At 34.8% G+C, this 27,299-nt stretch overlaps 1 protein-coding gene, 1 long non-coding RNA gene and 1 pseudogene across 2 annotated transcripts; all 3 read right to left on the reverse strand.

The window, feature by feature from the left end:
• Positions 1-324: 324 nt before the first annotated feature.
• Positions 325-10,230, reverse strand: LOC148613287 (uncharacterized). Its single transcript, XM_088586609.1, has 3 exons — positions 10,065-10,230; positions 7,873-8,378; positions 325-3,681 (listed from the first exon to the last, which is right to left on the reverse strand). Exons 2-3 carry the CDS (start codon positions 7,997-7,999, stop codon positions 332-334), a joined length of 3,477 nt encoding a protein of 1,158 aa, XP_088442735.1. The 5' UTR covers positions 8,000-8,378; positions 10,065-10,230; the 3' UTR covers positions 325-331.
• A 3,742-nt stretch (positions 10,231-13,972) lies between these two features.
• Positions 13,973-24,047, reverse strand: LOC148613288 (uncharacterized). The gene is made up of 4 exons (XR_015923133.1): positions 23,884-24,047; positions 23,500-23,573; positions 14,764-14,947; positions 13,973-14,306 (listed from the first exon to the last, which is right to left on the reverse strand). It is a non-coding gene; the product is annotated as an uncharacterized LOC148613288 (long non-coding RNA).
• On the reverse strand, positions 20,214-21,355 carry LOC148613289 (uncharacterized; annotated as a pseudogene).
• Positions 24,048-27,299: the final 3,252 nt, after the last annotated feature.

Genomic DNA, 27,299 nt, shown 5'->3' on the forward strand with positions numbered 1-27,299 from the left:
GTCACTTGTTTCGACATAACATTATCTGAAACGCGCGTATTTATAACGTCATTTAGTTTAGTCGGAATAAATGTCTCTTGTCCTGACAAGACATTGTATGATAGACTCAAATTCATAGTAATTGTGGATTCTTTTTGACTTAACGTTACTCGTTCAGTTTTGGCATTGTGGAAAGGACTCATATTTATAGTGCTAGTTAATTCTGATTGGCTAAACGTTTTTTGTCCCGACATGTAATTGTCTGAGGAAGTTGTAGATTCTTGTTGAATAAACGTTACTTGCCCTGACAAGACATTGCCTGACGGACCCTGATTTAAAGTGTTTGTTGATTCTACCGGACTAAACGTAACTTGCCCTGACATGACATTGTCTGAAGGAACAGATCTAAATTATGGGTTGGTTCAGCCAGATTAAACATGATTTGTCCTGACATTAATTTGTCTGACAAACCCAGATAAAATGTGTTTGTTGATTCTATCGGACTTGACGTTACTTGTCCGAACATGACATTGTCGAACCAACTTTTATCTATTTTGTTCGTTGATTCTTGTTGAGTAAACGTAACTTGTTCTGACATGATATTATCCGGCAGACTTAGATTAAAAGTGTTTGTTGATTCCAATGGTCTAACCGTTAGTTGTCCTAACATGACATTGTATAAGGGACTCTTATTGATAGTGTTCGATGATTCTGATTTACGTAACTTTACTTGTTCCAACATAAAAGTATCTGACACACTCAAATTTATTACGTTTGTTGATTTTGTCGGAATAATCTTCCCTTGTCCTGACAAGATATTAGATGACGGACTCATATTTATAGCGTTTCTTGATTCTGAAGTTCCTGACGTTTTTTGCTCCGATATGACATTGTCTGATGTAGTCAGATGTATGGTGTTTGTAGATTCTGACTGACTTAACGTTTTTTGTTGCGATATGACATTGTCTAAGGTAGGCAGATGTATGGTATTTGTAGATTCTGACTGATTTAACGTTTTTTGTTCCGATATCACATTGTCGGAGGTAGTCAAATATATGATGTTTGTAAATTCCGGCTGACTTAACGTGTTTTGCCAGGACTTGACACTGTCTGACAGATCTAAGTAAAAAGTGTTTGTTGATTCTGCCGGACTGAACGTTACTCGTCCCGACATGATATCGTCTGACGGACTCTGATTTATGGTGTATGTATATTCTGAGGGACTAGACGTGGCTTGTCCTAATATGATATTTTCTGAAAAACCCAATTTCAAAGTACGTGTTGATTCAATTGTACCGAAGGTACTTTGTCCAGATTTAACATAATCTGATAGACTGGAACTGTTAGGCTTTGTTAATTGTGACGGAATAAATGTCCTTTGTCCTGACATGACATCGTATGACGATTTCAGCCTTATAGTGTTTGTTGCGTCTGTCGGACTAAATGTTAATTGTTCTAACATTACTTCGTGTGACAGATTCAGATTGATTGTGTTGGTTGATTCTGATTGATTTAACTTCATTTGTCCCGAAATAACGTCATATGACATACTCGTATTTATAGCCTTTGTTGATTTTGTTGGAATAAACGTCACTTGTCCTAACATGACATTGTCTGGTGGACCTAGATGGTTAATGTCTGTTGAGTCTGAATGTCTCATTCTTTCATGTCCTACCATGTCATTCTCTGGTTCGCTCAGATTAACATTGTCTTTTATAAGAGGCGGGCTAAATGTTTTATAATTATTGGAAGGAATTAAAGGTATTGTGTCTATTATTTTTCCTGGATTCGTCGCTGTTTCTCTAAGTATGACACTTTCCGAATAAATTTGATTTATAGCAGGTAGTGATTTTGTTGGCATAAACGTATTCCTTTCAAGCATGAACATGCTTGACTGACTCGGAATTAAAGTGGCTTGTGATTCGGTAGGACCTAATATCATTTGTTTTGAGATGGAATTATCTGACTTAGTAAATCTTAAAGCGACTGATGGTAATGGTGTATCATATTTGATACTTGCCGGTATGAAATGGCCTGACTGACTCGATATCATCATATCTTGTCCAGATTTGACATTTTCTGACAGATTCGAATTGTTAAGCATTGTTGAATTTGTCGGAATAAATGTCCTTTGTCCTGACATGACATCGTATGACGATTTCAGCCTTATAGTGTTTGTTGCGTCTGTCGGACTAAATGTTAATTGTTCTAACATTACTTCGTGTGACAGATTCAGATTGATTGTGTTGGTTGATTCTGATTGATTTAACTTCATTTGTCCCGAAATAACGTCATATGACATACTCGTATTTATAGCCTTTGTTGATTTTGTTGGAATAAACGTCACTTGTCCTAACATGACATTGTATGAAGGACGCATATTTAAAATAATTGGTGATCGTGATTGACTAAAAGTTACATGATCGGACATGATATAGTCTGGCGGATTCGATATAAGTGTGCTTGATGGTCCTGTTTGACTAAATGCTACTCGTCTAGTTTCGACATTGTATGACGGACTCAGATCTAAAGTGTTTGTTGATTCTAAGTGGTTAAACGTTATTTGTCCCGAGATGCCATTGTCTGGTGGACCTAGATGGTTAATGTCTGTTGAGTCTGAATGACTCATTCTTTCATGTCCTACCATGTCATTCTCTGGTTCGCTCGGATTAATATTGTCTTTTATAAGAGGCGGGCTAAATGTTTTATCATTATCGGAAGGAATTAAAGGTATTGTGTCTATTATTTCTCCTGGATTCGTCGCTGTTTCTCTAAGTGTGACACTTTCCGAATAAATTGGATTTATAGCAGGTAGTGATTTTGTTGGCATGAACGTATTCCTTTCAAGCATGAACATGCTTGACTGACTCGGAATTAAAGTGGCTTGTGATTCGGTAGGACCTAATATCATTTGTTTTGAGATGGAATTATCTGACTTAGTAAATCTTAAAGCGACTGATGGTAATGGTGTATGATATTTGATACTTTCCGATATGAAATTTGCTGACTTACTCGGTATCATCTTGTCTTGTAATTCTGCTTGATTTGACGTTATTTTATCCGATATGAAATAGTCTGATAGACTCGGATTTAAATAATCTTGCGATCTTTGTTGTACTGTAAATAAAATTCTACTTGATTGATAATGAGCGTCTGTCGTGCTATAACTCGATTGTAAATTAGTTCCTGCATGTAACATTAATAGTTCACTTGATTTAAGGATTATATTTGTGCTTGAGGAAAGAACATTTTGCGCTAAGCGCCCAATTGGAGCATCTGTTAGCATATCATGTTTCGAAATTATTTGTGCTTGGGAAATTTGAAACGAACGATCGTTAAAGTTGAGCTTAATTTGGCTGCTGTATGTTGATTGTATGTACCAGTCTAATTTTGATGAACTGAGTCGAATTTCTCCTAATAGGTTCGTGGGTGTTATGGTAGACTCTGTGGCATCAGTTTTATTTGAATATAGAAAAGTTGTACTCGACGATAGGGATAAAACTGTGTTCGAAATGTTATTGTCAAACACGTTCATTTTATTTTCTTTACCTTCCTCTTCATGCGTAGATATCGATTCGGATTCGTCAGAATGTTTTTCATTCTCATTATCGGACTTGTAATCAGATATGACGCCTGGCTTAGAATCTGTAACAGGCAATAACGTTGTGGGCTCATTGCACGACGAATCAATGTTGTTATTGTCTGAAGAAAAAAGAAAGTTTTAACAATATCAATGTGAATTTTGACAATATGTTTATTGAAAAAACGGATACAAGATTGATGCTACTGTAAAATCAAAACAAAATCATCTGAGCTGCTCATTTTTGAGAATTTTTGTTATCTTACTTTCAAGCAACGTATTTTATACTGTGTATTCAAATGGTAATATCCTTTGTCTTTGCAGCATTTCATATGAAAGTCGGTGGAATGAAAGTGTTACACACTGTTAGTAACATAATACTGTAAACCGTGAAATTATATTTGTCAGTCTCCCTTCGAGCTGCTTCAATTGTTTTGATTGTTTCCCAAATTGCATTATATTTTTTTAATTTTTTTTTAAAGAATATATTCATAACGGTTTAATTTTTGCGTTACAGGTATTACCGCAAAAATAAAACTGCCACAAAAATTTCACGGTTTACAATATTATCAAAATTTACACTGTCGATGCAATTGACTGCAATTAAAGCAGTGAGAAAAAAAAAACAAAACAAAAAAAAACCAACAAACAAACAAACCACAATTACAAATACACAACATCAACAGTAATTGATTAATTGATTAGTTCTTGAAAATGCATGAACATTTAAGAGTAAAGATCAGTTCAGCCTTGATGTAGATGTAATACTGATTGATTGATTGTGGTGTTATGCTCAATGGGAGATAGTTAATGAATTTCAAAACGAGAAAATTTTCCTGCTTTTGCTAGACCAATGAGCCGAGCTGAAATTAGAATGCGCCAAGTAATAGAAGGAACAGCCTTCAGGTAGGCATATCACATATCATTCTGACAAATAGTACACGGGCTAATCCCCTGTGCACCCCCTCATGAACCACAATATGATTTTCAGCTTCTCTACCTCCCATTTACAAATCTTTTTGTCACCAAAAAATAACCTGAAGCATTTTTGTATTAACTGTTACGTTATTTTATTTTTCGAATGTTTTCTTTCTACAAAACTAAGTAAATTGTAATAATGTATCTCAATGTCTCGGCATTGCAATTGTATCAAAGAACGTTTCAGTAACACTTTGGGTTTGGGAGTAAAATGAAAAAAGAGATACACCTTGCCTGCACCAACGAAAAATCGTATAAATTGACATATTTTTCAATATCAAAACTCCTACTAGAGTATTTATGTAAAATGGCTCACTTAGTATTATCACAATCAAAACCTATATTAAAATGCAAAAAAATATGGATTTTCGCTTTTCCCGTAAAAGGTCGCACAATTTCGACTCTACAAGTTATTGCTAAAATAAAACGTCTCAATTTTGGTATCGTTCGATTGCTCATTAAGTTTTCTACACGAATATAAAAACGGAAAACAAATTTTTAAGAAAAAAAATTGAAATTGTGAAAGACTTATCCCTACCCAAAACTGGTCGGAATATCAAACAAAATTCTCATTCAAAGCACATCGAAAATGTAAAACTCTTAGGCATTCAAAATTAAGATAGTAATGTATTCATTCCATCTGATCAATTCAGGCGCTTAGATTTTTTATTTGGGGTTATTATTTCTATAAAATCGTAAAAAGCGGAATTTTCAGAATTTTAGAGTTTTGTTTTAATATCACGCATCATTGCTATTTTTTGTTCAAAATAGTGTATTTCAAACAAGCCTTTTGTGATACAATACATTTATATTGTCGCCTAGCTTTCAAATGAGCCCAAGTAATGAATATTCAAATTTCCAAGTCAAGTGAGGTGAAGCATTGCCGCCCCTACCCATGCAAAATACCTCATTATGTACCAAAATGTTATTTTGTAGCTTATATAGGGTACACAATATTGTTGGGTACTGTTGTTTAATTATCGATGTATTAAATATATATTCCAAATAGAGGCGCGTATTTTATTTCAGTTTCAATTTGGCAATAATGAGTTCTCATAAAAAGAAGGAAATTTTCGGAATTTCATATTTTTCCATTTCACCGGTGATTGGATTTTTTTCGAATACCGTACTTCAAATTAGCGTTTTTATGTTCAAAAACAATTAAATAGAGTAGTGGCTTTCTAATGGGCGCAAGTCATAAATAATTAAACTTTTCAAAGTCCAATCGGGTGAAAACTTGTAATGCTAGAAGAGTAAATGTTAAAGTAAGTTTTTTTTTAAAATAAGATATTTTATCACAGAAAATGTAACTTATACTTTTAATCACCTCTGGTATAGGGTATGTAAGTCTCGTTCTAGTTTACCGGAATTTCCGATGTAGAACGTATTGAAAACCGGAGACCGAACTGTATTTTATTGTTTACTTCCGGGTACTCGAAAGGCTGCATAACAATGCAAAATCTTCGAGTTTATGTATTGTCTTACTTTATTTATCATGTAGAAATAGTTATTTGTCATTTGTATTGGTATTTTTTACACAGAAGGTTTTGTTGCCCGTAACACTGAATTCAACGCTCTCTGAATGAAAAATCAACATGTTGTTGAATGGTAGACTAGGACTCATACTCGTGAAATCACGAGGTCATATGATGAGACTTACAGACCCTATATTCACGCCGCAAAGGAGGAGGGTAGTTTGGCACGCTGTAAAACCAAACCTTGATTTAATCCGTCATTCCGTTTGAAATACCTTCACCAAGTCAGGACTATTGTTTAACCAGTTTCCCCGGTCGTGTAATATCTAGTTTGCCACATTTATTTTGGACTTGGCTTGCTAATGAATCAGATTAGTGTTCGGTAAACTTGTCCTTACTCTTATTTATAAGTCACCTCATTACTAAATTGTCTCAATTCTTATTCTAGGAAATCGGGAAGTAATTGAAATTTATGACAGGTATATATTTATTATATGTGTGTTAGTATTAGTAATTAGTAATTAGATTATTGCACTGATTACAAAAAAAAATGCACATAATAATATCGTATATGTGATAATTTCGGATTAAAAACTTTGGTTTATAATGTTCGTTCAATATTAGCCTGTAATTCAGCTGGAAATGATTCTAACGACGAATGAAAATTTCATGGAAAAACTCACAAAAACTATCAAAGTAATTAAAAATGAAAGCAATGATAATCGAATAATTCATTAGAAAGAGTGAACAACCAAGATCACGATTGCCGAAGAACGCAAAGATTCACCGAGTGAATTTTTTTCCGCGCAGGAGTTTACAACTTAATGTTTTCATGGCACGCGTGATTATATTTTTATTATTTACGATTACCAATTGATTATCCTATTTATTTTATAGGTTTTATCCATTATTAGCTACAATTTTTAACATACAGTTTGAATTTGTGATCGGTTGATTGGTATGCGTGTTGTGACGTTTTGACAGTAAAAAGTCTGAGAGTGAATTTACCGAATTTATTTCATAGTGTGAATTATCGAGAATTATTACACTGGGAACATTCGGTTAATTATAGCTTTTGGAGTATGCTTCTGAAATACAGCCGAGAGTGACGTCAGGTTCTCGCAAGGATAGGTATGTCTGGTTCCGCCAGCGGCACACGTAATATTCAAATTGATTATAATTTGAATATTCAAATTGATTATAATTTGAATATTCAAATTGACTATAATTGAGTACTGGTCTAATAACGATAATGGAGCTCCCCGACACGGATCACAAAGAGGAACTGTCAAAAACTATTTACATCAATGCGACATAGATATGGAATTTACTCCTTTAGTTATCATTTTGTAATTTTCAATTTCTGTTTGTTTTTTATGTAACGTTTAGATGGGAGATGGACTATGGTTATCTCATTACACAAATGATATCCTTAAACATATTTAAGTCAAACTCAGTTATTCATTGGCTATCGTGTTGTAAAAAAAAAATTGAGAAAATCGGTATTAAAACGCTGTCGAATTCAATGCTACCATTTAACCACAATGTTTTCGTCGCCTATAATTGATCGAAGGAAATTACGGTATTGTTTGCTTGTATTTGGTATTATAGTATTCCATGCTCCTAGTTTTTAGTGGAGTCCAAGTCGCTCATTTGTTTTTGTTACTTTGTATGTATGATTTTATTTACTTATTTTCTTTGTTGTGCATGTCTGTTTTCCATGTCTGGTCTTTGTCCCTGGATTATATTCTTTTGATTACCGCTATAACCTTGGCCCCCTTGATTAATCTCTCTTAACGTTTTGTATAAATCTGTAAATGTAAATTTGTACAAATGACTGGATGAAGAGTATGTAATTACCTGAGTTTATGCTCCAAATATTTGTATTAAAACGCCATGCATCACGGTTTCCAGAAAATGTTGCTATCCCAACAGAATCCACAACTAAATCGTACAAAGGTTTTTGTAAGACTGTTTCATATCCCATCGTATCCCCTCTCAGAAGGGAAATTGCTCTTGAATTCCATGTTATATTAAAAGAACGGAAATTATTGCAGTCGAGTATGGCTTGAGGAAAAAAACTATAATCGCATCTTCATCTGTATTATAATTAGTTTGGCAAAATTTTATATCTGTGGATTGATTATTATACTTTCCAATGAACACCATGTATGATAATGTTTCATTCTGATATGCATACCCTTGATTCCCGGTCTTATTACTTGTTGAAAATATCTCAACTCGCACATTTTCACATGATTTTACATGAAATTTAAAGTTGTTTGAAGTCCATTGGTTGAGTTTCAGGATTAGTTGATGCTTTTCCAAAGACTGATAGTTTTGAGAATCGGTACAAACATATAAAGCTGAAAAGAAATGAATAATTGTTACTATCAATAATAAGAACAGTTGGAAATTCGTGTGTTGTTGGATGGTCAATCACATTTCGTGTTATATATATGAACAGGCATGACATTTGACAAGTTCTATTATAATCAATTACTAAGTAAACCAAATATACAGATAAATTGTGTAAGGCAAAGTTGTTTCGGCAGCCAGCCACTTTTTAGAAAATTTAACCATCACTATCCCCACATTTGTAGGCTTAAAGTACACAAGAAAAACTGCACCATATGCTTCCATGTTTTATGTTTTACGACAAACGTAATGACTTTCCATTCAGAATTGTCCTTCAGCACCTGCATATGGAGGTTTCATATCACAACTCATACGTTATGCTAGAGCTTGCCATAACTACACAGGCTTTTTTGTATCGCGCTAGTACTCTTACAGTTAGGTTTCTGGGCCAGGGTTATGTTGCTATAAAATTGAAGTCATTACTACAGAAGTTCTATGGCGCCATTATGAACTCGTGGATCGTTATAGTGTATCCATCTGCACCATGAAAACTGCTTTATTTAATCATGTCATAGTTTTGGTTTCCTCGTTTGTCCACCCCGGACTTGACATTTTATTAATAACTCGGCGTGTGTTCCTAGAAAAGCAGATCACGCTTACCCTACCGGTGCACTTGGTCCATGCTCCCAGTTTTTAGTGGAGTACGAATTTTTCGTTTTCTTTTGTTACTTTGTTTGTATTGTTTTATTTACTTAATGTTTTTTTTTGTTGTATACGTCTGTTTTCCATGTTTGGTCTTTGTCTCTGGATAATTTTCTTTTGATTTCCGCTAGAACCTCGGTTCTCTTGATTACTCCTTAAACATTTGGAAACACATTTTTAGGATGTATATAGAAATGTTTTTTGCCTATAAACTCACATGGAATCAAAGTTGTTTTCTTAATTCTATGAAAAATCATACATCTAATCCTATGAAATAATTATTACGACTTGATTTTTAATATTTAATGAATTATTTGTTATTCCTAAGCATATGTTTTTCACACATCTTCTATGATGGTCCTAAACATATAAAAACATTTAAGAAATATATGTTTCTCAGGTATCTTTGAAACATAAGGAAAACATGTGCATTTTTTTCGTGTGTATAGGTGATCATATAAATGATCTTAAAAAACAAATTACTAAAATATGTTAACAAACTCACAGATGAAATAAATCCATTTTCCATTTATTCATATCCTCATCCATATTATGTCATAGTTTTCCTTTCCTTCTTCGTCTACTCTGGACTTGACTTTTTATTAGCAACTCGGCGGATGTTTCTAGAAAAGCAAAGGACGCTTACTCTCCCCTGCACCTCGTCCATGCTCCCAGTTTTAGTGGAATCAGAGTTGCTCATTTACTTTTGTTGATTTGTGTTTATGATTTTGGTTGCTTTATGTTCTTTGTTGTATATATTTGTTTTCCATGTCTGGTCTTTGTCCCTGGATTGCATTCTTTTGATTACCGCTATAACCTTGGTTCCTCTGATTACTCTTAGTATACTGATTACATTAACATATTTACATATAACAAATAGATAGGTTTAACAAACAAACAATAAAAGAAACAATATTGATAATCTTACTATTACATGTCAATGTATCAATATACTAGGATTCCCCGTTATACATTTTATCTGCCTCACGTACTGTTAATAACCAACTAGATAGCCAGCTTATCCCTAGATAATGTAACCTGTTTCTGATATTCCATTTGCGTCTTCATTCCATGTATACATGTGGTTTAATAATCGCTGCATTTAAACACCGTCTCTGCATTTTGGTAGAAAAGGCTAATCTGAAGTGTGCATCAATATACGTTTCATTATGAAAAGTTTCATAAAATACGCATAATTAGCTATTCATTCTTACCTTTGATATGTTGAATTGTCAAAAAATAAATCATTACCACAAGAATTGCCAGTGTGGAATAAACCTGTTTCATTTTAATGCAATGATGGAGTCCGTTAAAGTAAGAAGTGTCAATTTATTTTCTCCTTTCGTTTCCCAATAAGGTATGTAAGATTTGTCACCTGCGTGCATGTCATACATGTACTATTTACGGGCATGGAGTTTCGTCTTTAACATAGTGAAGAGTTCAATATTAAATGCAAAATAATACGTTCTACATTCATTAGGAAAATGAAACTAGAACGAGATTTACAAACTATATGGAGTTTAAAGAGAGTCTATATAGGGCTACACTTGTCTTTCTGGCAGTAAGACAAGTGGTTTGTCATCCTTTGAAAGTATCCAGGGCAAACGTACAATCAATTATAATAATAACTGTAGTAATAAAGATGAATCTTACGAATAAGCTCATCAGAATTAAGGATTTGACGGCCTAGTAAAAAAAGCGAAACTTCAATTTTATAAAGTGTAAGCATCATAAATTTACTTTATTTTATTATTTCCTTTTTCTGCAAGTGTTAACAAAAATTTCAGTGTAAGAAAAAGTACATATATCAGAGAAGATAAAATATGTAGTCAAATCATATCAAACGAAGTAATAACTATTCTATAGATTCCAATATATATATATATATATATTTTACGCCTATTCTAGACAAAATTTATAAATAGTCGCTGAAATATTCCAATCGTTGCATCAATATACAAGCCATGAATATGAAATGATAATATGATTTGAGACCAAGTCACGCGTCTTCATTCCGGGTATGGGAAAGATTTTTTTGCAAAATAAATACTAGTATGTGATGTACATTGTTTGAACAAGATATTAAAGTATTGAACAGCTATTTTTGGTCGTTCATACATGCATGAAAGACCGAAAATAGCTATTCAATCCTTATAATTCTATCCGACAGTCAAAGGTACCATCTGAGAGCCTCAGTCGATTATATTGAAACACTGTGTTTATGTTTACGCTTCAATACAAACACATTCCTTGGCACACGTATGGGAGCGCTGTCGAATATTTATATTTAATCGGCTGCACAACGACAGTAAAGGCGGCATGGACGAAGTGATAGTTGGCATTGAACAATACCTGGTGTAGACAATTCAACAGGAATATAATTATTAAGGAAATTCAACAAGGAAGAAGGAAAATTACAACAAGGTCTTTTCAAGTGTTCAGTCAGACTTAGTTATAAGTTTATTAACCCGAGCTGAAAATTACTCTCTGTAAACAAACTTGACTGGCAAAATCAATGTGCATGTAATGAAATATTCTTACGGCCATATATGCCGTTCAGTTCGTTGCCACACTCTTTCGAACTACGCGGCCGCCATATTGGTTTCAAGTTGACTTGCGTTCATGCATGTATGAACGATCTAGCGAAGTTCATGCATGTATAAACTTTCTGGCAACGACATTTTCGACCAATCGAAAACGGCTATAAGCATGAAGAATCTCATGATTAGAATTATACAGTAATTAAACATTACAAAGAAATATGCAATGCAAAAAAAAATAAGGAAATGTATGCCCAATTATGAGAAAATGCAACAGTAAAAGGCGTGGCATCAATGGTCTAAAAGATAAAACATAGACAACAGACGTAGAATAGGTTATATCATACAAAATATAAACTAAAATGTTAACACAAAAACGAACAGGAAATTCTAAAAAAAAGAAAACATTGGGTGTACTTGGTTGCTTCAAAGGGAAGCACACATCGCTGAAAATCACGTCAAAAGAAAAAGAAAGCACATATTTTTTACAGAATAAAGTCGATTTTCATAGAGAATGACACCTTTTGAACTTTGATATGACGACTGTAAATAGTTTATAAGCCGCCATTCACTATTTAGAATGTTAAGGAAAAAAAACCCCAAAACTTACATTTATTAGGAAATGACGACAGTTAACATCGAGTAAATCAAATATTCCACGTTCGTTGTAGAGTTTAATGAAACCACTTCTTTTTTTCTGACTTGCAAGGGTTTTGTTCAGTTCTTTTCTTAAAGTCCAATCAATAGGATTTGGAAAGAAATGGGCCAGTGAGCAAACTGTCTTAACGCTTAAATGCAGCCAGTTTGATGTATTATATGCAGTGAACCAAATTACTCCAAGTAAATACATAACACACAAATTACAAATGTGTCTAGAGTGGTTGCAAGAAAAGCAAAAAGCATTTTTTTTAGAGCCATAACATTTATAATATTTATAAGTAATCTATTTGTTTTTACAATTGTTGATCTCTGATTTAATATTTTGATATTATGAAATAATGATTAATCTTGAAAAAATTATTTCCCAAATTTAAAAGGAAATAAAACATATTAAGAGCACGTCGACAATGAGATGATGGTCATCGTCGCCCGGATGTTGAATCACCAGAGGACTGATTTGTCTTTAATTTGGTATTTCAGAAGCGGTGTAGCTGTATATGCTTGAATAGCATTTGAAATGTTTGTGTAACCACAGGTTCTTACATATAGATTTATACAAGGCAAAATCTGCAACACGACTCGTACCGATATATTTATATCAGCATCGGGGAAGGGGCTCTGGTCGAGAGTAAAACGGTGTAGGAAACACATTTTGTCATATTGCATACATTTGATCATACATTAAAAAGTAGTGTATTACGGTATTCACATGTACACCGTGAAAGAGACATTACGAAAATGAAAGAGAATTCGGAAAATGTTATGTTGCTACAAGATTGAAGTCTTGTACCATGATACCATGAAAACTGATTTATTCAACGGGTCCTAGTTTTCCTTTCCTCGTTTGTCTACCCCGGACTTGACTTTTTATGAGCAACTCGGCGTGTGTTTCTAGAAAAGCAGATCACGCTTACCCTACCGGTGCACCTGTTCCATGCTTTCAGTTTTTAGTGGAGTCAGAGTTGCTCATTTGCTTTTGTTACTTTGTATGTATGATTTTATTTACTTAATGTTCTTTGTTGTGTACGTCTGTTTTCCATGTCTGGTCTTTGTCCCTGGAGTACATTCTTTTGATTACTGCTATAACCTTGGTTCCCTTGATTACTCTTTTATAAACAAAGGTGTGATAAAGGCTAGCGATTTGAAAATTTGGATTTGATAAATGCGTCATGTAATATTTTGATACGGGTCAATTATTTAAGACTTGATAAGATATTTATAACTGTTGTATACACTACGTAAAAATTACTAAATGAATCTATTGTTGCAATGATATTTATAAATAATAATAGGACAATTAACTGGAAAGAGGGAATAACCAACATATTATCAAGAGCTAATCACGTTGACCAACATCTAAATTTAACGAGTGAGCGGAACGAATTTGCCTTCAAATAATGACGTAAATAGCACTCAAAGTTCTAATACCTTGACTGTGAAATCTTTGAAATACTTAAAAACACATATAAAGTACAAAGAAGAAATTGATTTAAAAATGCATGTAATTTGCAAAAAAAGATATTTAAATAAAAGATCATAAATGATCATAAATCAAGCATTCTATAAAAATATAATTAGGCATATATATATATATATATATATATCTTGGAGAGGCTACAAACTACCAATTTTACAGTTCACTTCGTTTACATGCTTCAACCCAATTGTTTAAGTAAATCTGTATTACATATTAAACTTTAATTACTTCATTTGATATCTTTTATCAATACGCATATGGTAAAAATGGTCATATTACATTTAATTCCGCCAATACAAAGTTTAAAATCTACAAGATAAAAAAAGGACAATTTGGCTTGACTATGTAACTGTGAAACTATAGGTTCAAATATGGCACATTAAGTATAAGTGAGTATACGTCGATTTCTTAGGGAAAGTAACGTTTGTCTTCTTCCATGTACAAAAAAATCCATCAAATGGTAGCATTCTCTTTGTATACAAACATCTGTCAATCGAATGATAGTTTGGAACTGTGGAAGTCCTCGAATTCAATGGCTGAGTGTAAGAACTTTAGAACTGAGACATAATTAGACACGTTAAATGACAAATATATGAAGTTTCAGACGATTTCAAAACTAAGTCAGCATCACATAAATGTGAACATCCATACACGCAAATATTCATCCTCTTATGATGAAAGGATAATTTCATTTAAAACCGTTAATATAATCCTTTAGTGTAATTGAAAATTATACCCGCCTGGGTCATTATAATTAGTTTGTGCTACATATTAATCTGTTTTATGTTTCAATACGTCGTAATTTTTATGTATCTTATTGTTTCCCATTCTCAGTTAAAACTACTTATCCTGTTTACTATTAAAACGGAAATTTATTTTAACCTATAACATTTAAGATCGGTTAATATGTATTCAATGTATATTATTTTTTATTTTTGTTTTTGTTTTTAATTTTTTTTCAATTCTGACATTAAACACTTTTTTGGTTTAAAATAATTGTTATAAATATCTTACCCGTGTCAGCAAAAACACATAAATATATTGTCAAGGACTGATAAATTCAGGAATAATCGGCTTCTACAATGTCGATGAAATTACAAAAAACAATGGTAACTCGTCATTATTTTTTGGTATACTGACAATCTACGTATTTTCCAATTCTGATTATTATTGCATACCACAGGAAAATTATATAATTCTGAAATTAAGGTAAAACAATAGCATAACGGCAATGATATATTTGATGACGAAGGCTTGACATTCTTTTGTACATATTCTAGTGGTCTCATAACACGCATTATTATTTAAACCAAGTAAATCTATCATATCATTAATTTCATAAGCAAAAAGCACAAATCATGTGAATGTATTCATAAAAATACTTTGATTTAGATGTGTTATTAAAGGTTTACGATGCTTTAGCTAAAAATACACAAATACAGCATAATGTAAAATCAGGAGAACGTTATAAATGCATTTAATACTTGTGGGGTTGTTGGCACAAAACTTTTAACCATACACCTTGTACAATTGCCACAACCTCTATTTCTAGGGGGTTGATAGAAGTAAACTCTAATCTCTAGGGTTCTATGCTTTATTGTCAATAAATGTTAATGCCCTATAAAATACAGTTATATTCAATACACAGCACAAGATAAATAATAGCATCTTGCACATAAAGATAACATGAAAATTAACCATGTGTGTGAGTGTACATTTACATATCATAGGAAAAATGTAACATTTGAGTAAATTTAATTTGCGGCTTCATCAATCTGCTTGTGAAGCATAAACCAACTAGCTAAATATGTAGTTTGACTCCATTTGACTCCATATTCAAATGTAGCAAATTATAAGAAAATGGTAAATTATCTAATCAAACATATTAAAGAGCAAAACAACAGCATTAGAGTATAAGCGATTTAGTGCATACAATAAGGGTAAAAAAACATAGCAAAGCAAATACTTAAGCAAAGCAAAAACTCAAGAATACAAAACACTTAGCTTAACTCACATATCGTGCAAGAGGCACATTTGTAAATGGTCACAGGAATTGTAAGTCTCCAGTACTACCGCATTGTACCTGAAGTATCAAAAATCACTTATTGTATTTATAATTTAAAACAATTACTTCATGACCACAGTGTGTGATCGATTTAAAGACTTACACTTTTACTTTCGAGCGGTTCACTCGAACTGTTAAATGAATCAATCATTAATCGCTATTATTTAAGCATAGTAAAATATCATTACAGATTTGTGTGTTTAGGTAAATTATTATGAAAGTTACACAATCAATCAATCAATCAATCATTCATACCGGACTTTCATACGAGGTAAAAATGTTAATGTCAAGACCATTAACATGCACAATTAATCTAGGAATGTTAAAGAAACTAACCTTAGTAATAGTTAAGTTGAAATCAGATGCGTATATAAGTTGAGTTGATAAGAATATAGGTTGCTAGATTCGGATGAACATAAAAACCAACATATCCGTTCAGATACTTAGGTAAGAGTGTTCAAATGAAAAAGGAATTAACCCGCGACAATTGCCAACCAATAGATGACGAGAAAAGAAGTGCGTACTAATCAAGCATGAAAAAGAATATAGAATGTTACGACTAGATTGCAATACAATCACCAGTTTCCGAAAGCTCGTCTGTCAATCGGTCCAAGTCAAATAGTAAAATATAATACACATTCGTACAAGTCAAATATTTTATTACACAATACATAAAATATTCATATAAAACAACATTGCATACTATTACAAACTCCCCCCAGCCGTGAAATGACGACCCGTCATTTCTTCTGACCCGCTGATGTCTTTATGATATCCAAGATGGTACGTGCTGTTTCAGTCTGCATACCTTGGAACAAATCTGTATCAGCCAAAGATGTTAAACACTGGATTTTCTGGTACCAATCCGTACTTCCTGTAGACTTGGAAAGTTGGTATTTTCCAGAGGTCATCCAACTGGGTGGTTGTCTAGTGCGTGTTGATCGACGGATTCTCGGAGAAGACATCGAAGATTCATCAGAAAGCTTCTCCTGTTGTTCGCTGTCTGTCTCTTGTGAAAGCATCCCTCTACTATGATCACTGGCATCCGACTCTGTCCCAGGAACCTCATTGGATTGATCCAACTCATCCTCCTGAAAACGGGCGTTCCCTTCAGGTCGCGATCCAGTTCCATCAGCACCGTCTCTTAAAACCTGATTTGGTGTATCCTCCAGCTGAGATGTTTCTCCAGTAACTGTTGAGTCACTGTCATCCTCATCTGTTGGTTCCAATAACACGACTTTAACTAAGTCTTCATCAGACGATTCTTGGTGCTCTGTCGATCTAGTCACCCTTGGTGCAGGTTTCGGATTTGGCTTCTTGACATATCTTGGCTTTGGTACCGGTCAAGTAGGCTCAATCAAGTGTCCCACTGGTAGCAGCTGATTTCTGTGCAGTCTTGACTGATCTAGGACGATGTAAGGGTCCTGTTCCCATTTATCCGCCAGGTTATGTTTTCCCTCGAATGCAAGAATCCTAACTAGTACAAGGTCTCCAGTAGTGACGGATGCTCCCTTGATCTTGGTGTCGTACTGCTTCTTTTGATATTGTTGAGACTTCTTTGACGCTTCTGCTGCAAGTTGATGAGAATACTTTAGTCGGTTCCGAAGATCCTCAACGTAGTTTGATCCAGTACCGCTCCTCCTAAGACAAAAAGCAACATCCACTGGTAGCCTCGGCTCCCGTCCAAACATAAGGTAGTATGGTGAAAAACCGGTGGACTCATGCCTTGTGCAGTTGTATGCATGAACAAGTGGTCCCACATACGCCTTCCAGTTTTGCTTCTTGTCTGGTTCAAGGGTTCCAAGCATGTTCTGGAGAGCCTGGTTGAATCTTTCACACATACCATTACCCTGGGGATGGTAGCTGGTAGTGCGAGACTTGGTTATTCCTGTCATACTGCAAAATTCCTTGATAATCTTCGACTCGAAGTTTGCACCTTGATCGGAGTGAATACGGTCGGGAATTCCATAGTGAACAATGAAATGTTGGTAGAAGGCCTCAGCTGTTGTCCTTGATGTCTGGTGTTTGGTGGGAATGGCCTGTGCGTACCTGGTAAAATGGTCTGTAATGACAAGCACATGTTGCTGTCCTCCTTTGGATGGCTCTAAAGTCAGATAATCCATGCATACCAATTGTAGCGGTGACGTTGTCTCGATGTTGACTAGTGGCGCCACCTGGTTAGTGCGGGTCTTTCTGCGGATACATCTTCCGCACTTGGTTATCCAATCAGCAACGTCCTAGGCCATACCAGACCAATAGAACCTGTCTCTAAGCAACGACAAGGTGCGGTTCCTTCCTGGATGTCCCATTTTATTGTGTAGCGCTTCCAAAATAGTGTTAACGTGAACTGCTGGTAGTACGAGCTGCTGCTTAACTTCATCGTTGATTGTAACCTGGCGATATAATATTCCGTCGTCAATTCTAAGGTGTACTCTCGCTTCAGTGTACTGTCTCCTTTTTCTGGTACTAGGTTATTTTTTATGATTTCTATCCTGTGTTGTATCGTTGTATCCTGTCTTTGTGCTTTCTTCCAGTCAATGATATCAGATGTAAGTGTTCCATTCTGTTCATCATCATCCCTGAGTATACCTGGTGCCACAGCCAAACATTCAGCAAAGGGTGCGGTAGTAGTTGAATTACATATGGCTTTAACTGAGTCGCAAGTGATGCTGACTTCCTCTTATTGTGACTTTCTCTGTCTTATCGGGATCCACCTCAACTCCATCCTCCGAGACAACATGCCCTAGGAATTTCACCTTGCGTTGGAAAAAGGAACACTTCTTTGGCGCTAGCTTCAAGTGGGCTTGGCGTATTCGTTCCATCACTAGGTTCAAGTTGTGTAAATGCTCTTCAAATGTTTTACCGAAAATGATGATATCGTCGATGAACACACAGCATATCTTAAGATGGTAGTCAGCAAGACATTCCTCCATTAGCCTCTGGTACGTGGCCGGGCTGTTGGTCAGTCCAAACGGCATTCTATTGTACTCATAGAAACCAAGAGGTCCTACTGTGAAAGCTGTCCGCTCTTTGTGTGCTTCCAGTATCTCGACCTGATGGTACCCTGATTTCATATCCACGCAGCTAAAGAACCTACTGCCTGCATGACAATCCAACAAGTCTTCTATCCGTGGCAAAGCATAGCTGTCCCGTATTGTCTGGTTATTCAGCTGACGGTAATCAACACAGAGACGCAAAGTATTGTCCTTCTTCCTAGCCAAGACTACATTGGATGCAAAAGGGCTTTTAGAAGGTCTGATGATCTTGGCATCCAAGAGTTGTCGAAGGTGACTGCGTACCTCATTATAGGCTGAAGGTGGTATTCTCCTATATCGTTGCTTGAAGGGTTTCTCATCAATGAGATCTATTCGATACTTCACGATGTCTGTGTCTCCATAATCGTCGTCAGCTTTGGAAAATATATCCATATAGGAACGGATAAGTTGATATCCTTCTTCTAGTTGACTATCAGTGAGGTCACTCTTGGTTATCTTCAACAGATTCATAATATTTGTAGCTTCTTCCTCAGTCGGTGGTTCAGGTAGGGTCTCTATGGTTATAGGTTGAACCTCTGCAATGACAGATCGTGGTGGAATGATGAGGGTGCGGGTGGTGACATTCGCTATGTTGATCTTAAGATATCCATTATGTTGGTGCTTGTATGACAACAAGTTCGTTCAACATCGAAGTCGCTGAAATCTTTCGCCAATCTACAGCAGTGAACCATGGCTAGTGTGGCCTGATATGGGATTGCTTTGTCGACATACCCTGAAAAAGTGGCTGTGGAATTTAGAGGTATGATAATATTCTTATTCTCTGCATTCTTTATTATACCAAGGCGGTTGTCATTGCTCTTGAGTTCCTTCTCTCTAAGTACTATGCAGCGAAAGGTCAAATACCAGGGTGTTGTCAATTGGCTGTTCTGCAAAAAATTCTCTTCATAGTCATCTCTTAATATTATAAGAACTGTCTGGCACAATCAGCATGATGCATGGGTGCATGTTCTGTTGTCCTGGTATCTGTATGTTGACTTCAGTATATCCCAAGTATGGTAATGGTTGGCCATCAGCACACTCAATGTTCAATAACGTTTCAATACTGTGTAAAGGCAATGATATATTCTTTTGGTAAAATGATTCACTCATGATTGACACGGTGGATCCTGTATCTAGCAAGACAGGTGTGGTTGTATCTAAATGATCTATCTGTATTTCAGTTTCTGTTGGCTTGCCAAAAAGTCCTGGTGGTAATTTGGTTTTGTTGGTTTTGGGAACGATAGCACTGAACAAGCCTAAGCATGTTCCCCTTGCGTAGACTTGTTGGAGTTTAAATCTTCTTTACCTGGCTCTAGTTTCTTGGCACATCCAATTTTATAATGACCAACTTCACCACATCTCCATCATTTTGGTTCCTCATTGGTATTGTTTGATCTAAGTGTTGGTCCTCCTCTACCTCTGCCTCTACCTATACCTCTATACCTACCTCTCTGTTGTCCTCTCCAATTAGACTGATATCTTCGTTGCCAAGTTGGTTGTTGTTGCCATGGTTGAGGCTGTTGTTGCCATGTTGGTGGTTGTTGTTGCTGTTGCCATGGTGATGGCTGTTGCTGCCACTGTTGCCCTTGTTGCCATGGTAGTTGCTCCAACTTCTTCTCATATCCTTCCATTCTAGTGGTCATCTGTTGAATCATTCCTTTGATCTCCTTCACATCTGATGATTCTGTCACAGCTTTACTGGTGTGTGGTTTGGTTGTAACATGTGCAGCTCGTTGTAATCTGTCCTTCTCAATCTGTCTTAGGGCTACTCTCAACCCATCGAAAACCTTTATGGTGTCATATTTGTGCCCTGATACATCTTTAAGTGATGGCTTCAATCAAGTCCACAGTTTAGTATGTAACATGGCATCCACATCTGCTCTTCTAACAAGTCCTCTCTCTACTGCTTTTCCAACTATTCCCTCCAGCCTGCAACTCCAGCTGGTGACTGATTCGTCTTCCCTTTGAGTAGCCGCATAGAATTCTGCTAGAAGTTCTTCCTTCTCATCAACATTACCATATATAGAGTCCAGCTTTCGTGTTATTTCCTCTACTGGAGTGTCTAAGTCAAGACGCATGGCGACATATCCTGCCTCTCCTCGGAGTGATCTGGTAACACATTTAAGATGACTTCTTTGTCGTGTGGCTGTTTCATAAGACGCTTCACCTCATGCTTCCATAATTCATATGTTGTGTCGCCGGATTGCTTCTCATGACCTGAAAACCATGTGATTCTGGGTGGATGGCTCATCATTACCTTGGTTGGTTTATCATCCTTGATCTTTGGTTTAACATCTGGTGGTTGAGTCATAGATGGCATTGTGGGTGGTAAGACCCCTGTTGACTTGAGGTAGTCTATCATCCATTTAGTCAAGTCATGAGCTGTATCAGCTTTTGGTGTTACTCCCAATTTTTCCATCATTCCTTTAACTTCTTTTGGTATCTCTGTTAATGGGCTGGTCGGTTGATCCACAATAACCTTCCCATCAGCCTTCCCTTCTGCCATAGTGTACGTAACAATGTAGGAGGGGAGAAAAAAACTTTCTACAATGTACAAACAATAAAACAATACACAAAATATACAAAATTCACAATTACACTTACCAAATCTGGATAATCAGCTACAGCCTCCCCTGAAAGATGGGATGGGAAAAAGTTGTGTGAAGCTTTTATGTTCACTAACTCAATAAAGGACACAAAAAAAACTCGAGGTAGATTCACAACTAGTGTGTCTCTGATTCTAAAGTCAGTGACCTATGGGATAAGAGTCAAGTCTATCTGTGTCTAAAGTCTAAACTCACCTTGTAACACAAACTCAAAATCTCAGAATGACACTATCAAATGAAAAGAATAGTCAAAAAGTTCAAAGTGAAATCAAAATGGTATTAACAAGCAAAAGTTCGTAATTATTTGTTCAATCAGAATATTATTATCATGCACACTACACTCGATCACGTCACAACTGTTTAAACAAAGTTGAATTAAAGTTTATTTAAATGGTTTAAACTTTATCTAAATTTTTAAAATTTATAGTTAGATTTAACTTTTAAATTTAACCTATATGTAAATGATAAAAGTTTTTTTTAAGTTTAATCAAATGTTTTAAACTCTATTTATATTCAAGATTCAAAACATACACACAAAACTATGTTCACAGATCACAAGGTAACATCATAACATACAAACAACTAAAAATCAAAATATAATACATTCACATGTACATGACATATCACCCAAAACACAAACAAAATATACACACAAACCATACATATATAAATATAAATATCACAAATAAAGTCTATGTGAATATAAATAATGATTATGGACCCTAAATATTTATGCATGTGTGAAAAATAACAGAAGTCAGACCATATAGGGCCTACCAAAATGTATGCACTTATAAGCGATTATACAAAGTACACCTCCAAGTGACAACCTATTTCAAACACAATAAAATGTGTGAAATTCAAAATAAATACAAGTGTTGACTAGTTGTCACTCTATTCTAAACACAATAACACATGTAGTGTTTGTTTACATCTGTCGTGTATGTTATTCTATTTTTAAAATATGTACTTTTGGTTGACCTTGACCTTGTTTACCTATTCGGGACAAAAAAAATCAAGTATCAACAAAATTCTAGGTATTTGATGAATAAATCCAAAAGTCCAAAAATATTTTTTTAAACAATCACAAGTGTCTAAACTATCATTGTTAAACACCAATGACGGAAAGTAAAGCTGAATAATCAAAATATTATTTAAAAATAATATGTTTCTTATTCAAGCCTAAATTTGACAAAAATAAATTTTAGCCAAAATTTTCAAACTCGAAAATCAAGGACTTCTATGTCAATTTATAAAAATATTCCATGTAACCAGGTATTCTAGATTATAATAATGTATAATGGATACAATTAAGCATAAATCAACTTACTATTACAATAGAATAACACTAAACTAATTAGGATCACACATCCATCGAAATTTCCTCGTAGTTGTCCAACGTCTTGAATATTGACCGGAAGTAACTAAATGACGGATCTCTTTCCGGAAACACCTGGTGCTCCGTACGGATAAAGTATGAGATCTCAAACGGCCGGCACTAAAATCGGAATATTCCTGAGTCCTAGGCGTAGTAAAACATCCAAGCGGTGGGCGCCATTGTCACAACCTCTATTTCTAGGGGGTTGATAGAAGTAAACTCTAATCTCTAGGGTTCTATGATTTATTGCTAATAATGTTAATGCCCTATAAAATACAGTTATATTCAATACACAGCACAAGATAAATAATAGCATCTTGCACATAGAGATAACATAAAAATTAACCATGTGTGTGAATGTATATTTTAGTACATTTACATATCATAGGAGAAATGTAACATTTGAGTAAATTTAATTTGCGGCTTCATCAATCTGCTTGTGAAGCATAAACCAACTAGCTAAATATGTAGTTTGACTCCATTTGACTCCATATTCAAATGTAGCAAATTATAACATAATGGTAAATTATCTAATCAAACATATTAAAGAGCAAAACAACAGCATTAGAGTTTAAGTGATTTAGTGCATACAATAAGCGTAAAAAACATAGCAAAGCAAATACATAAGCAAAGCAAAAACTCAAGAATACAAAACACTTAGCTTACCTCACATATCGTGCAAGAGGCACATTTGTAAATGGTCACAGGAATAGTAAGTCTCCAGTACTACTGTATTGTACCTGAAGTATCAAAAATCACTTATTGTATTTATAATTTAAAACAATTACTTCATGACCACAGTGTGTGATCGATTTAAAGACTTACACTTTTACTTTCGAGCGGTCCACTCGAACTGTTAAATGAATCAATCATTAATCGCTATTATTTAAGCATAGTAAAATAATATTACAGATTTGTGTGTTTCGGTAAATTATTATGAAAGTTACACAATCAATCAATCATTCATACCGGACTTTCATACGAGGTAAAAATGTTAATTTCAAGACCATTATCATGCACAATTAATCTAGGAATGTTAAAGAAACTAACCTTAGTAATAGTTAAGTTGAAATCAGATGCGTATATAAGTTGAGTTGATAAGAATATAGGTTGCTAGATTCGGATGAACATAAAAACCAACATGTCCGTTCAGATACTTAGGTAAGAGTGTTCAAATGAAAAAGGAATTAACCCGCGACAATTGCCAACCAATAGATGACCAGAAAAGAAGTGCGTACTAATCAAGCAAGAAAAAGAATATAGAAGATTACGACTAGATTGCAATACAATCACCAGTTTTCGAAAGCTCTTCTGTCAATCGGTCCAAGTCAAATAGTAAAACATAATACACATTCATACAAGTCAAATATTTTATTACACAATACATAAAATATTCATATAAAACAACATTGCATACTATTGCACAATAACGATGAATTATCTAAGTAATATTATTATTTTTCAATGAACAGAGATCAATTGATACAAGGGAGTGTAACGGGTTAGTTTGCTATTAACCAATTAGTCGATTCGTCCTACAAGAATTACGCCACATTAGACGGAAAACTCATTACCTGGTCACAATTTTAAAGAAAATAAGCTGACTTATTTATAGCCTTAATTTCTTTAATTTCAATGAAGGAAATAAATAGTATCTCAAAATGTTTTCAAGTCATTAAAAAGTATTTTCTTATTGTGTAGCACATTTTGGGTAATTGACGAACATTTTATTTTTATAAATGCCTTGTATTGACTTTTCTATTCCAACTAAGAATGTCCATGAGTTGCTATGAACCGAAAAATCCCGATCATCTAGCCAGGTAGTACGAAGTTAAAGGGGCAACAAAGTGAATATATTTGTCTGTTTATTGATATTTCTGTGTTGTTTTAACACATATTGTGCTGAGGAAGTCATTTCGTTGGATTCGTTAGATTGAAAAAAACAAGACATGACAAAATGTATATGTTGTTGATATAGTGATGTTGAAGTGAATATAATCATTAGCACACATCTGTGGAAACTCTTTTTAATTGTTTCATTGTGATTTGTATTATAGAGGATTGTTTAATAGTTGATTTATGCCCCGTGCAGGGCCGGGTGTTAAAAGAATAGGCCGTTAGCAGCGCTAAGCTAAAGCGACTATATAGTGCTCAGAACCCTAGCCGGGGGTTAGGGCGCTCTGCCCACAGAGCAACTGGGATGTGTGCCCCAGGTGGTGGAATGGGGTACCCCTGGTGTGTTACATGCTGGGGTTGTCAGGCTATAATAAGGAAAACCTGACTGCAAACCATAGTGGTGCACCGTGTCGGGAACGATGCCACGTTCCTCGCACAACAAAGAATCCTACTGTGGTATTCTCCCGGAGTAGAAACCATAGTGCTCCGCCACAGGAGGCTACATTGCCCGACCCTACCTACCTCTCCCTATTTCCAGTGGCAGTCAAAATTTGTCGACCCCATTGTCCTTGTGTCCCATCCTCTTTTCATTTCATCATCATTTCATGTTCATTTTATCATCAATTTCATGTTCGTCGTCTGAATATAGCTGACATATTGCTGCTCGGACGTTAAACCCCAACAAACAAACAAACAGTTGATTTATTATGCTAGTGTGGTGATTACAAAAGCACCAGGTTATAGATATAGAAAATATTGTCGAGAAGCGTTAGATGTTATGCGTTTGCGATTAGCCAATCCATGAAATTAAGAATCCGACGAACATTCACAGCAGACCATCGGCTTCGGGGTGCACGTGTCGACCATTGATGTCGTTGACGTGTTATTAATTGCGAACTATGTTCGTAAGGCACTTTCTTAGCCGGTTCAAGCTAAATTGACCATCAAAATTGACCATGAATATCTTAAAGATTGATGTATTTGTGTAAGAATTTCCATTTTTATTTCGGTCTGTAAGTCAGACATATGTCATATGTCAAGGATAACCAACTTCTGAGAAACGTGTTCATTTATTCCTGTTAAAAAAAATGATCTATGATATTATTACAGTTTTAATTGGGGTCTGGACTTTGTAATCAAAACCAGTTGCAACCATAAATGGTAATGCGATCAGAATAAATTATTATAATAATTAAAAGTACATCTGGTAACTAAAATCATTCATTTTAATTTTAATTTAATAGTGTAGTATTATTTTTCTATATATCACATTTTACGCAATAATCACAAAATACTAGATTTAAGATGAAGACATACCTCATATGCCTAAAGAGAAAATCTTATGAAGCGTTTGGAAGACAAACTGATTCTACGAAGGAAATTGGATAGCAAAATATTTTCAAGCAGAAAGGTTTCGTGTTGCGGATTTGGCATAGCTTACTTCAATACAGGGATATGATGCAACCCATAACAGTGATTATAACATGGTCATATTTTTATGAATGCATGTGAAAACACCCCATAGTTCAACATGTACATTTTGATTCATTCCATAATATTTGTTTAGCTCGGTCCAACTACATTATTCTGATTCACACGGCAATGGAAGAGAGAGGTTTGGCGCGGTGTCAAACCTAGACTTAGACCACCATTGCGTTTGAAATGCCTGCACTAAGTCAGGAACATTGACGTGTCAGCTAATTCGCTGGTGAAATATTTCTTTTGTCAGATTGAATTTTGAGTTGACTTAATAATAAATCAGATTGTTGTTTATTTTGTTGTTATCCCTATCTGTTAGACAGAAATGGTCCAAAAACACCATGCGTCTAATAACTTATGTAGCGTTTTAGGTTGATATACTCCTGGTCCGCGTTTCTCCTTGTCCGTAGTAGCATAATGATATCGAGAACCTTCGGTACCTTTTGTTGTTGTTACTTCCCAATTATATAAAAAAAAACATTGTGCGATATATTTATAAAACAATAGATACCTCAATAGACATGAAAAATTCACCAAAGTTTCATAAAGTTAGTGAAAGTGTTTTTGAGTAATAGTGCGAAAATCTAAAAAATCCCCCTTTTTTAAGTATAGAAATTCATAATGCAACAACGATGAATCTGAAATTTATAAGAATCGAAGGGGGCTTATGTCAATAGATATGACCAATTCAAGAAAGTTTCATGAAAGTTGAAGAAAAATTTTTCGAGTTATTGTCGAAAACTTGAAAATCCCCCCTTTTTCAGTACAAAAGTTCTAAATCACAGTCTGAAAAGTCCCTCCTCCTTTCAAAACTTTTCCTCTGTTCTTCTTTCTTTTTCTAAAAAGAATCAAGATAAAGTTTTTAAAACTTGGAAACAGTACATATATGCATTCCAATTGACAAATGGTGTTCTCTTTTAAATACATGGCAAAATTGAACTTTGCATAAACATGTTCCTTAGTCCATCCATAATCCTAATAGGGATGACACTGTTGTCATTTAAAACTGTATTTTTAAATTATTGACAATACATGATGTTGCATAAAATAATACATACATTTCCAACAAAAGATATATCTAGGGTCTTTAC

The sequence above is a fragment of the Perna viridis genome, chromosome 6, assembly GCF_037379345.1.
Source record: "Perna viridis isolate PV_CMFRI_1.1 ecotype Kerala chromosome 6, ASM3737934v1, whole genome shotgun sequence".
Taxonomy (NCBI): domain Eukaryota; kingdom Metazoa; phylum Mollusca; class Bivalvia; order Mytilida; family Mytilidae; genus Perna; species Perna viridis.

What these genes read in the sequence shown, in the direction of transcription:
- LOC148613287 (XM_088586609.1), bottom strand. Translation starts at nt 7,999, where the DNA reads ATGGGATATGAAACAGTCTTACAAAAACCTTTGTACGATTTAGTTGTG. An exon ending in TATTTGGAGCATAAACTCAG is followed by an intron (nt 3,682 to 7,872) that starts GTAATTACATAC and finishes TTTTTTCTTCAG; the next exon opens with ACAATAACAACATTGATTCG.